This window comes from Rhododendron vialii, chromosome 11a, assembly GCF_030253575.1.
Source record: "Rhododendron vialii isolate Sample 1 chromosome 11a, ASM3025357v1".
NCBI classification, from domain to species: Eukaryota; Viridiplantae; Streptophyta; class Magnoliopsida; order Ericales; family Ericaceae; genus Rhododendron; species Rhododendron vialii.
Genome location: NC_080567.1, coordinates 17,615,850 through 17,628,852, shown reverse-complemented (window position 1 = coordinate 17,628,852; position 13,003 = coordinate 17,615,850). Strand labels below are relative to the sequence as shown.

Sequence of the window (13,003 nt, the reverse complement as noted above, 5' to 3'; positions counted from 1 at the left end):
TTTTTGGGGGGTTCGGCTCCCGTCCAGTGACGGTAACCGTCCAGACCGGGTTCAATTTCTGTCCAGTTTTTTTACTGTCCAGTCCGGTTCAGTTTTGGGCCGTTGTGGGCCCATTCCGGGCCCACAACAATGATCGGAATCGTTCATTTTGTAGAGGTCGTCGAATATGTCATCCATGCCAAAAATTAGCATGATTGAACATCAATAGGTACATGAACGAAATAGATTTGTATATGAAAACAATGGGCAATTATTAATTTCAACTTAATTTTTGTCATCGCTTTTTTCTTGTACAAATCTGTTTCGTCCATGTACCTATTGATGTTTGATCAAGCTAAATTTTGGCATGGATGACATATTCGATAAGTTCTACAAAATGAACGATTCCGATCATTGTTGTGAGCCCCAGATGGGCCCAGAATGGCCCAAAACTGGACTGGACAGTAAATAAACTGGACAGGAACTGAACCTGTCCAAACTCGGCCAGTCAGCCTTTTTTCAGCGAACGTCGAGTTCATTCAATGATCAGATTCGTCCATATTGTAGATCTTGTCGAGACACATAACCATGTCAAAAATCATATCCATCCGATATCATAACCACGTCAAAAAAATGTGGATCGTAATCAATTTATTTTGAAAAAAAAAAAACCATACCTACACTGGATTATCTAAAATAAATGTGTTTCGATCGGGTATTGGATGGACATGAGTTTGACATGGTTACGTGTCTCGACGAGATCTACAATATAGACGAATCCAATCATTGAACGAACTCAACATTTGCCGGAAAAAAAAAAACCGACTGGCCGGGATTGGACGGGAGCCGAACCCCTTTTTTGGTGGAGGGTTTATTGGGCTTAGAGTTACTATAAAAGTGCAACGGTGCTACAATTACCGCATGAATTCACCGCGCAAAGTTGCTCAATTATTCAATAAAAAATGCTTACGTACTGATATTTATTGGAGCTTTATCTCCATCAATACCATTAAACTCAGGTGAAGTCAACGCGTAGAATATCGTCACATGGTATCCAATATTTGAGTGTGTAGTGCCACCTATAATTGGTGCTACTGTGCCATCCATAATTGGTGGAGTAGGTGGTCGAAAGTTATCTTTGGCTGTATTAGTGAATCATTGATTATTTTCTCACTTTTCTAGAGGTCAGTTGTGCAATCATTATCTCTATCATGTTGTCCCAGAAATCTCTCAAACAGTAGATGTATTGCATTCGTCTTCGTAAGGGTCTTGAGATTCCCCAGCTAAGCAGGCAAAAGGATTGTTGTTTTCTTCATTACTCATTGCTGATGTCATTGATACATCATCGACAGTTTGATGAACAGATTGTAGAAATTGATCTTTCATGAAGTCCATTGTTTTGATCACAATTTCATCATCCGGCAGAGATGGATTTTTTGCTTTTATCTGAGCAGAGATTTCTAAAAAAAGATTTTTGATAGAAGGCTTTTCCCTCTATTGTATTTGCTACTTCAATTCCTGATTTTTCAACTTAATTGTTGAAAATCTGTTCATCCATTTGAACTAACTTCCGCCATCTTTACTGGAAAATTCGGTGGAGTACTAGCAATCCTAAATTATCAATTCCAATTTGGATCCCATTTTCCAAATCCATGGGGTTCCACAAGTTGTCATTGCTTGGAGAAAGAGTTTTCCTTCTGGAATATTTTGTCCCCTTAGTTGAGATTGAAATTGCATGAAGGACTCCATTTCCTTCCGTAGCTCTTGTGGAAGATAGTCTGAGCGTAGTCCGAATTTAGACCACCAAGCAATAAACCAATTTGGGAAATCATTTTGTCCAATAAGATTTGGACATAATTTGGAAAACCATGAGTGTTTTCTTTTTTGATTTTGATAATAGAAAGCTTCTGTCTAAGCTTCAATATAGTCCCAATAATTATATTGGACTACTAAAATTTCATTTTCATTTTTGATTGACAAAGCTTTTGATCTCTGTGGGTGAATTCTCCACTTTTGAACCGGCAAAACCATCTTAATTATGGCTTTGCTATAACTTATTGGTCCATTTTTCTAACCAATTTTCTCATGAGTGTGAGTAATTTCCACTAAACTAGATTGGATAAGCATTGCTTCATAAAATGACGTGTATTTCCCCTCAGGAACTGAATAACTCATTATATCCATATACCGGGACTTAATTTCTCAGGGATCATCTTTCCATTATTCATCCTATGATTCCAGGATCATAATTGTCTCTGTTGTTTCTGATGTTTTGAAAATTTCTTCAGATTGGACCACCTCCTTTGTTGAAGGTGATGATGATGCTGAAGCCGCATCTTGGAGAGATGGAAATTGGAGCCTTTGAGCCTTTAAGTAGGCCTCGACATCAGCTTAGGTGACCTTTGGTCTACCCTTTCGAGGATTATTTCCCCATCCACGTCCTTGATCAAGAGGTCGATTCATGCTGCAAAATTAAGCACCAGCCAAAATATTCAGTTTATTCTGAAGACATTGAATTAACAACTGAAGGCATTTAATTTCCCAATCTTGATCATCATCTGATCCATATTTTTGATAATGATGAAGCATTGCTTCTCTGGCATGTAACCATCTTATTAGATTACACCTATTGTGCGACCGTTTAAGAATAGTCATTTTGAAATCTGTTTGAAAAATATTTCGTTGTAATTTCAACCATTGTTGGATAATAATTCGCCTTTGAACCATTAAATCTACCATATTAAGCAGCCAATTATTTTTTGTTGTAACTATCCCTGCAAAAATTCACGAGTAAGAAAATCAAGGAGAGAATTATTTTCTCCTTTTATGTATTCAATATTAAAATCAAATGCAGATAATTCAAACTGCCATTTAGCAAAAATTTGCTTTGAAGCAAGGTTTTTTATATCTTGTTTTAAAACTTGTTTGGCTGCACTACATTCCACTGTAAGTAAAAAACGTTGATTTAACAAATCATCCTAAAATTTGTTTATTCATTTAACAATAGAAAGAATTTCTTTCTTTATTGTGCTGTAATTAGCCTGGGCATTCCTAAAAAGTCCCGAAGTGAATCTAACCAATTCTTCCTTTGCAGTATTTGGGTTATATTGCTTTAAGATACCACCATATCCAATATTAGAAGCATCTGTTTTAACAATTTTCCTCCATTCAGGATTAGCGATTGCTACAAACCAAACCAAACCAAACCGAGCCTTAAGTCCCAATCACTTAGAGGCGGCTACATGAATCATTTTCCTCCATTGAGCTCTGTCAAGGGCCACTTGTTCACACAAACCTACTATACTCATATCGTTGCGCCCCACAGCATCTAATGTCAATTTAGGTCTATCCCTCCACGTAGCATTGCTACCTAAAGCTATCATATCTGCTCTCTTAACTACTGCATCTCCTGGTCTACGGTAGATATGCTGAAACCATCTTAGCCTATTTTCTCTTAACTTCTCTTCTATGGGTACTATACCAACCATCTCACGAACCGTTTCATTTCTAATCCTGTCTCTTCTAGTCTCACCACACATCCACCTCAACATTCTCATTTTTTCTATATTCATCTTGTTCACCTGTTGTTTCTTAATAGGCCAACATTCTATCTCGTAAAGCATCGCTGGTCTGATAGCAGTTCCATAGAATTTTCCCTTCAATTTAATAGGTACCCTCTTGTCATACAGTACACCAATAGCGCTCTTCCACTTGAGTCACCCCACTTGGATTCTATGGGTCACATCATCGAAAATCTCTCCATCTCTACTAATGATTGAGCTTAAGTATCTAAAATGATCACTCTTAGGTATCTCTTGATCTTGGATCATCACTCTTTCTTCTTGCGCACTGCTGGTACCACTAAACTTGCACACCATATACTTAGTTTTACTCCTACTTATTCAAAAACCCTTTGACTCTAATGCTTCCCTCATAATTTCTAGTTTCATATTAACACCTCTAGCGGTTTCATCTACGAGGACAATGTCATCTGCAAACATCATACACCATAGGATATCCTCCTAAAATTGTCTAGTCAATTCATCCATAACTAAGGCAAAAAGGTACGGGCTCAAGGCTGACCCTTGCTAAACAAGGCAATTGTTTTGCTTTTAATTTTATCTTTTGGGCAGCCTTAGTATGATGTTCCGTCCAATGAGGAGGATTCTTCCGAAGACGCTCATATAAGGGAGCCGAATCCTGGGCTAATTCATTGTAATAGTCTCCTATATAATTAAGACTTCCAAGAAACCTTTGTAATTGGGTATTATCTCTTATCTCATCTGAAAATTTAAAGGCAAATTCTATGCTCCTATCAATAGGGATAATTTTCTCTTGATAAATATTATGCCCTAAAAATCTAACTTTTGTCTGAAACAATTTCATTTTAGGGGCAGAGACGACCAAGCCATTTCTTTTAATGACATCTTTAAAAATTCTAAGATGTCTAATATGTTGATCGATGTTCTGTGAGAAAATTAAAACATCATCTTTATAACAGATAGCAAATTCGGCATATGGATAAAAAATATCATTCATAATATTTTGAAATTCTGAAGGTGCATTTTTCAAACCGAAAGGCATAACATTCCATTCGTAATGTCCAAACGGGACAGTAAAAGCTGTTTTGTATCGATCAGATTCTTTTATTTGAATCTGCCAATAACCCGATTTTAAATCAAATTAATTTAGAAAAAATGATTGCCTTATTCAGTCTGTCTAATAAATTCTTTTTATTAGGGATTGGATATCTTATCCACATTAAGACTTCATTAAGAGGCTTATAATTTATTACTAACCTGGGAACTCCTCATTCATTTTCAGCATTTTTATTAACATAAAAAGCTGTACAACTCTAAGGAGAGTAGCTTTTCCTAATTAATTTCTTCTTGAGTAAACTGTCAATTTCATTTTGACACATTGTTAAATATTCTTGTTTCATTTGAGAATGTCTAGCCTTTGTAGGAATTTTCCTTTCATCAAAATCCTTCTCATAAGATAATGACACAATATATTTCTTTCTATCCCAAAAAACATTATGGATATCACTACAAATTTCTTTATTAAAATCCTCTTCTATTTGAGAAATTTTTTCTTTCATAAATTTTGTAATGTTTCTTCAATACCCATAATGCGAATTTCTTTTTGAAGAAAATTTATTTGTTTATCTTTATAGAAATTCTTCTCATAATATCATTTATCTCCTTATAAGTAGGAGAGGAAACAAATTCAAAAAATATTTTATGGCCATCAATATGAGCAGTTGTACCAGCAGTGTTGGTTTGCATTGCCATTAACATTGTTAAGAAAGGAGTTTCTAATATTAATTCTTATTGGAGATTTCTTATACAAAGAAAAGTTGTCTCGAAACAGATTCCTTTATTGCAAATGTAAACTTTGTTAAGTTTATATTTAATTATCATTTTAGAACCACTAGCATTAGTGAGACTTTGAGAAGTTTTCTCAAAATATTGAGTCGGAACTAACCTTTCTTAGATGCAATTCATATCTGCACCACTATCTACTAGTGCAATAATATTATTGATAGTGTATTCTTTTTGAATAACTAAGTTTACCCTTATATACCATTTTTGGTAAACCACGTTACTGATTGTGTTCAGATAATTAGAGTCATCCTTATGACTAGTACTACCCTTTTCCAAAGTGATTAATTTTTTATTCATATCATAAAGCTCTTGAGTAGCTTTATTTTGGAATGATTTTAACAGTTTTATTTCTATTTTTAAAATGTTTATTTCACCCTTAAGATCAAAAATTGTGATAGACTTATAACTATCAACCTGTTCCAATCGGTCTAAAACATTTTTTAGACTACAAGTTCCATTAGGAATTTGGGTTTTCCTCTTCTTCCTCTTCCGTAGTAGAGAAAATACATGCTTCTATTATTTTTATCTTTAACTGAGGATCGTCAATTTGATCGATTTTGTCCAGGAAATCTTTCTGTTTATCAGAAAGAACATTAATACTAAGACCATTTATTTCTACAATTGTTTTCCAATAATTATCAGAAGTAGAACATTCTAAATTGTTACGGTGACAATTATTAGGGACTTCCTCTTCCTCTGAACTAGAAGAGGTATCATCCTCATCTGATATGTCATTAATCTGATTTTCTGAATCTCCTTTTGATTCAGAGTCACTAGAATTTAACATTAATTTAAAGAGTTGTTATTTTAACTCTTCATCAATCTGAAGTTCATTAAGCTTTTTCTTGGTCTTACACTTATTAGCATAATGACCTATTTTTTCGCATTTAAAACATTTTGCAATGACCTTCTTTTTGGTCTTATTATCCTGCTTCTTCTTAGAAGTCCCTTCTTGAGAGCCAAATTGCTCTGTTTTCTTTTTCTTCGAAGGTTTTCTTTTAGAATATTTCTTGGTTGTAGTAGTTTTATTAATACTTTTCTTTTTATAATCCTTAGGATATATAGTCGTATCATAACCAAATTGATCACAAAATTGACCTAATTCTTGTTTTTCAGTCAAATGTTGTTTTTTCAACTAGTTATGTAATTTTATATCATTACATAAAGTTAATCCTTCTTGGATTATTATGGCAACTAATTGTCTGTAAGTATAATCAATACACTTGTAATAAAAGAACCAATGATGGTAAGCCAAGACATGTGTTAAAATTACGGATTTACCCTTGTGGTTTGTTAAGGGTGGATTTATTGGTTAAGGGTTTTTTTGTAGTTTGGTATTTTGTTGGAGGGCAAAAGGGTGAAATGTGCTTTGCATAGGCACATTGTGAAAATACACATTTACCCTTTCAATTTTGTAGCCTATGTTCTTGTATATTGGGGTATCTTTGACTTTATACAGTCCAAGTGATGATAACCTTTTTGGAAAAGGATTGTACTTTTACCTGGTTTTCCGGCGATCTTCCCTCGCCTTTACCCATTTTTTTCGTTTCTTTGTCGACAAGGAAAAAGTACGCGCAATTACTCTCCTTCACACACGATTAGCATCCTTTATGTATTGGTTCGAGCAACAAAGCCTCAACCAAGGCGATGACAACACACACGCATGCATTGATCCGTTTGACTGGGTCTTGACGGTGGTGGGATCGTTGGCCGCCGCCGCTCACGGCACTGCACTGATGCACGGACATCCGGATATAAGAGATGTTCGATTTCGTGAGTTCAAAGAGGTAATGTTTTGAAACCTTGGGCTTTTTCAATTTCTTAATCCTGTAGCAAATGATATTATACTCGGGAAGAATATGAGAGAGAGAGAAAGTTAATAGAGAGAGGAGGAAAAGTAACTGGATTTAGATCTTGGCTCTTCTGGCTATGTAAAACAGAGATAATGTTGATTCGAAAACCTCATTTCAAATGACTCAACCTATGGATCTCTATATCTATTATTCGTTGTTGTTGCTGCTGCTGATCGCACTTACCGAATTTACTGCCGTCAATTTCACTATAAAGAAGATTATTCGACAAATGAATTCTCTAGAAAGTATTCCCTTGAAGCTCTGTTACTTTACAGATTTGAACTGGAGGTGGGTTCCAGTTGGAAAGGTGGTCGTGGGAGTGAAGGTTATGGAGATCTAACCCATTGTCCAACCCATTTGATCCCATGTATACATGGGTTAATGTGGTTTTACCCATTTATGACCCATAATATAATATGGGTGGATTTGGGCGGGTTAGCCGTAGGCGGATATGAGCGGGTTCAGTGGTTGGTTTAAAATTGCCACCCCTAAAATGGAGTGTGCAAGGGCTGGTGAACCTCGTGATTTTAGAGTTCTTTCAGGCGCGGTGGGTTCAAATTTAGCATTTTTATTTGCTTATGGAGATTGAAATATCTTTCTTCTCCAAATTTCAGGTTGAAGCGAAAGTTCCATGCCTTGGACACGAGTTCCCCATTGCTTACCAGTCATCAATATCGATTTCGTGCCTTGTCAGGTAAATTTTGTATAGTTTTTGGGTTTTTAGTTTTCAAAACTCAATTTTGGTAAGTGGTTGCATGAGATTTCTATCTGTATTTTTTCTTAAAGGGATCATAGTTGGGACAAAATGAGTACTTTTTCTTGCCATTCACAAATCTTTCCTACATTCCCTAACTCAAATACAGCATAACGGAAGAGGGAAATGGAGAACTAGAATTACTCATACATATTAGTTTAACAGATGACAAACTGTAAAGGTTTTTGCTCTTGAATTTCTAACAAATGATTTCCACATTTTAATACAGGCCAAAAACATTATAAAAAAAGAAGAAGAAGTTCCTGTTCATTTTCCTGTTTATTTTTTCCCTTAAGAGAACCATGATTTAGACAGGCTTAAAGTTTCCAAGATGTGAAATTGTATTAGATACAAATTCTTATTTACTTGATTCTAACATATTCATGGCCAACCATGCACATGTAGAAATGTTGCCATGATGACGTCAAGAAAGGATACAAGATATGCAATTAACTTAGTGGTGACCCATGACGGGACAAAATTTCCTTGTTGGGGTTTGCATAATCTGATGTCATTTAAGCAGAAATTTGGAGCTGATACAAGGTATTTCAAAGTTAAACACTTTGATTTGTGTGTTCATTTTACAACTAAGGCTATCTTGTCCGTGTCGTGCTATGGCTATGTAACTCCATTACTTGTAGATGTTAGGTGATAATAAGCTCTATTTATAAGTTAAGTTTTGTATTTACTGGTTTCGGTAACTTTTGCCTATAGGCTATCTAAGGTTGAATCATTGGCTACTGGAATTGTTATTTTTGACTTTCATTGGCCAAGCATAACAAACCAAATCGAGCCTTAAATGCGATCATTAGACACTAATCAATAGAGAAAACAGGTGATTATTTATTTTTGGGTAGGGATTGATATAAAACACCAGTATACATAGGGTGACTGAAATCCAATGGGTGTCTAGGTGAAATTTTTGAGGGTTGTAATTCATGAGGGGGAATTTATAAGTATAGGGTGACTGAAATTCCAAGGAGTGAACTTGTAAAGGCTTTTTAAAGATCATCATCGGATTGTAAAGTCTTTTGTTTTGAAGATTCAATTGGTTTGTGTTGTATCAAAGAGTACAAAAAGTTCAACCTACGGTGTGTAAGTGTGCAAGTAACTCTTTGAGTACAAAAAGTTCAACCTACGGTCATTTCTGTAAGTGTGCAAGTAACACTTTTTGCAATGATCACCATTGTTGTATATGAGAAGCATTGGAGAAAAAGGAGACTCGAAGTCCATGTTCATTTTTGGGATTTTGGGAAATGAGTGGAGAGAGAGATGGAGAAATAAGAGTAAAAATTGAGAGAAAATTTATTGGGGAACATGCGTCGAGAAAAAGTTGAGACTTGATTTCCAAAAAGAACATGGTCGAAATTCTTTGTTTTCAAAATGTAGAGACCCGTATTTTTATTTCAATAAATTTGATGTTGTATAATTGCTTACGTAAAAAGAAATATGATGTGAATATGTGAATTGGGTTCAATGTGCTCAAATTTGGGAGTTTGGGGGTGTTAGTGTGTTATGCATATGTGTACATATATATAATGGAGTGTGTGAGTGTGGAGGACAAAATTTTCCCCAAAACACACCCACTCAACTCACGCCTCTCTCTCTTTTCCGTCCGACTCTCTCTCTCTCTTGCTCTTTCACTCTCTCAAGCTCAATACTCCTCAAACCCGTAGGGATTTATTCCTCCTTCACCTAATAACCATGATCTTGAGTTTGTATCGGTGGAATGGAGTTCGGAGGAGGTGTTCTCGGTGGATTTTGGGTCTAGGAGAGCTAGGGCTTGCTCGGAGTTCGTGAGTTCGGCTTTGATCTTTGAGGTAGGGATTTCTCACTTCTATTATGTGCTAATGTGATGATTTGGTGTTTGAATCATGCCTTAAATCGTTGGTTTTATTGCTAGACTTGTTCTCGCGAAATTTGAAATCATGCGTTGAAAACCCAAGTCCTACCGGTAGGAGTTTTGGTCCTACCGGTAGAAAAGCTGTCCAGAAATGTCATTTTCGTGAAATTTTGGTCTCCTACCGGTAGGAGAATGTTTCCTACCGGTAGGAAATGAAAAATCAGCATTTTTAGAAAACTTCAAAAGGGCATAACTTTTTCATCCGAACACCGTTTTGGGCAAATTTTATATCGAAATTCATGTACTGGAAATCTACTTTCCAATGGTGGCGGTCTCATCTCCAAATTCTTAACCGATAAGGTTTGATAGCCAAAATAAGATAGATATGTTCGTATACATTGGGTAATCCTTTTTCCTTAGAATCGTGGAGTGAAGCACGGTTGTTCTTAGGTTCATCTAAGTACTTAATTAAGTGATTCGACAAGATTAGTGGTATACTAGGCTTTGTAGTGGTCGATGGGTTCCGTATGAGTCCTTTGATACCGAAACGAGGGTTTAGAGAACAAAAGGAATATAGGTGGGCTAAGGTTGTATGTGTTGACATGCGATATGAGGACCAAACATGTAGAACACTTCTTTAAGTTAAACAATGCTAGGCGCGGGTACATGATACATTTTTCTTATGTTTGATATGTGCTACATCTCTTGCGTAACTTGTATGATTGCATGAGTTGTAAGGTAGAAGTCTATGAATTGTTGTGAGAGAATATCCCTTGAAATGTGTGAGTGCTTGTATGGTAATGAGAAACTAATAACGTAATGATGGCGAGTTGATTGAGATGAGATTATCCGTACTACTTCTATGTGAATAACTAGTCGTTGTGATTCATTATATGTGATTGAGATCAATGGTTGAGTTGTGAAGTGTATTGGAGAAATTATGGTACGGTGACCTATACGATGTGATGTGATTCAGTTCCTATAGTGAGGGAAGTACTTGTAGGGAGTAGCGGGACTCCACAAACGGCCCGGGAAGAGTACTCGTTTATGACGTGTGACGTGGATTTTGTAATGGTGATTAATATAAGTAAATGTAAGGGTTTGTTTGATGAATATACAATAGAAGTGATTGATCGTCGAACACTACCATAGAGACATATATCGATAGATTGTTTTCTTTAAACTTGTGTTGTTATGACTAAGGTGAAGTCGGGGAGCGGATGGAGTATTCGGAATAGGACATTGTGGTTAGCCTAGAACCTTGGTGTTGTATTATCATGAACGACGGTGAGATATCTATAATTTTCCATTCCGTTTTAAACTTGAGACATAGCATACCTATTTTATTCATTCTGCCTGTCCTCCCATTTGCATATAATGGTTGTGTAGATTTCTCTACTGGGCTAGTGTGGCTCAACCTATCATTTTTCAGGTGTGATCCCGGAGCAGTAGCATGGAGTGAAGTGCATGCATTCTAGTGCATATTTTCGGAAGGAGTGGTAAATGAGACTCATGGACATTTTGGCAAAACATATTTTGGGAATGTAATAGAACCTTAATTCCGTTTCTTTTAATGATGTCCTATGTTCAAACTCTTAGAGTTGGATATGTAATTTAATGACTAGGACATGGTGGACTCTTTTGGGGTAATATGTAAAAAAAAAAAATGTGAGGAGTTTTATTTATGAAAAGCTATCTTTATTTATGTTGAAAATCGAGGACGTGACACAAAATGTCTCCTGAATATTTATGATTGATGGCAGTGGGATGTGATTGGCATTGATGAAGCCCAGTTCTTCGATGACCTCTGTGATTTGTGCTGCAAAGCCCTGATCTTGATGGAAAAACTATAGTAATTGCTGGGCTGGATGGGAACTACCTGAGGTTCTCTTTATCCTTTTCCTTTCTCATTCTATCTTGATAAAAATGCGTGCTTGTCTCATGCAAAAATATGGTCTCATTTGTTGTTCTTGCTTGTTACTATACTTCTATGATCTTGATGGAAAAACTATAGTAATTGCCGGGCTAGATGGGAACTACCAGAGGTTCTGCTTATCTTTTTCCAAATATGGTCTCATTTGTTGTTATTGCTTGCTATTATACTTCTATAGTTCCATATTTGTTTCACTTCTAATGATAGTGGTTGTATCTCCACGATACCTATTTTTACGTGAGATTGAGTGTTTGTTGCAGAAGAAGCTTTGGTTCAGTGCTTGATATTTATACCCCTTGCTGATTCCATAACCAAACCGACAGCTCGATGTGAGCTTTGTGCGTGCCTTTTTTACCCTACAAAAAATTGGAGAGACAGAAATGAAATTGATCGGTGGTTCGGATGTTTATATGCTCGTGTGTCGCCAGCATTATGTCAATGGACAAGAAGTTGTGGAAGTAGTATAGAATGTTCTAAAATCTTATAGCAAAGCTCAAAGCGACTCTCATACGGAAGAAGTTATAGTTGTTTAGACACCTCTACTTACATCCTAATATTGTTTTTGGGTTCTATGTATTTGAATCAGCTATCTGAAAAACATGTTGAACTTGGATATTCTATGCTTCTTTATTGCTTAGCCTTTGCATATGTTGCTAATGCGACATTGCTAACTACTATGAATATCTTGCTTTGAAGGATCATTAACCAAAGCATTGTAGTTGAGAACAAACTATATTGTTCGATTAGTGGCTATTAACAATTTAGATCAGTAATGCAATGAGCCATATATTGTATTCTTGTTTGAGTGTAATGTTCTACATCTTGAAGTTCGTTGAGCAGGTGACTTTATTTTCCTAAATTCTTGCTTTAATTGAAATGTTCATGTACAAAGTACAATAAATGCAAAGTACAATAAATTCAGTGGCTTAGAACAATACAAATGCATGGCTAAGCAGAGAAAGAACAATTGACATGTAGACCTGCAAAAGCAACAGCTTTGTGTATGTATATGTAGACCTGCAACAATCAGTGAAGCTACATAAGAGTACCATAGTTGTAATACAAATAAGATGGGCCAGAACAACCAATCCCTTGTATTTGAAAATCTAAAATTTATTTCTAATTCAATAACCTCGTGATATATCTCTACTATTATCACAACGAAAATAAAAAAACACTTCTCGACTGCAAATTCATCCAATGAGCACGCGGAAACGTGCGAAGCACGGGCATTACACTAGTTATCATAAACAA

The 13,003-nt window shown here is 35.9% G+C and overlaps 1 protein-coding gene across 1 annotated transcript; it reads left to right on the top strand.

Moving 5' to 3' along the window:
- The first annotated feature begins 6,606 nt into the window (after positions 1–6,606).
- LOC131306943 (uncharacterized) lies at positions 6,607–11,874 on the top strand. The gene is made up of 5 exons (XM_058333374.1): positions 6,607–6,612; positions 6,785–7,153; positions 7,834–7,913; positions 8,379–8,516; positions 11,580–11,874. Exons 1-5 carry the CDS (start codon positions 6,607–6,609, stop codon positions 11,587–11,589), a joined length of 603 nt encoding a protein of 200 aa, XP_058189357.1. The 3' UTR covers positions 11,590–11,874.
- Positions 11,875–13,003: the final 1,129 nt, after the last annotated feature.

What these genes read in the sequence shown, in the direction of transcription:
- LOC131306943 (XM_058333374.1), top strand. An exon ending in GATTTCGTGAGTTCAAAGAG is followed by an intron (nt 7,154 to 7,833) that starts GTAATGTTTTGA and finishes TCCAAATTTCAG; the next exon opens with GTTGAAGCGAAAGTTCCATG. An exon ending in TCGATTTCGTGCCTTGTCAG is followed by an intron (nt 7,914 to 8,378) that starts GTAAATTTTGTA and finishes ATGCACATGTAG; the next exon opens with AAATGTTGCCATGATGACGT.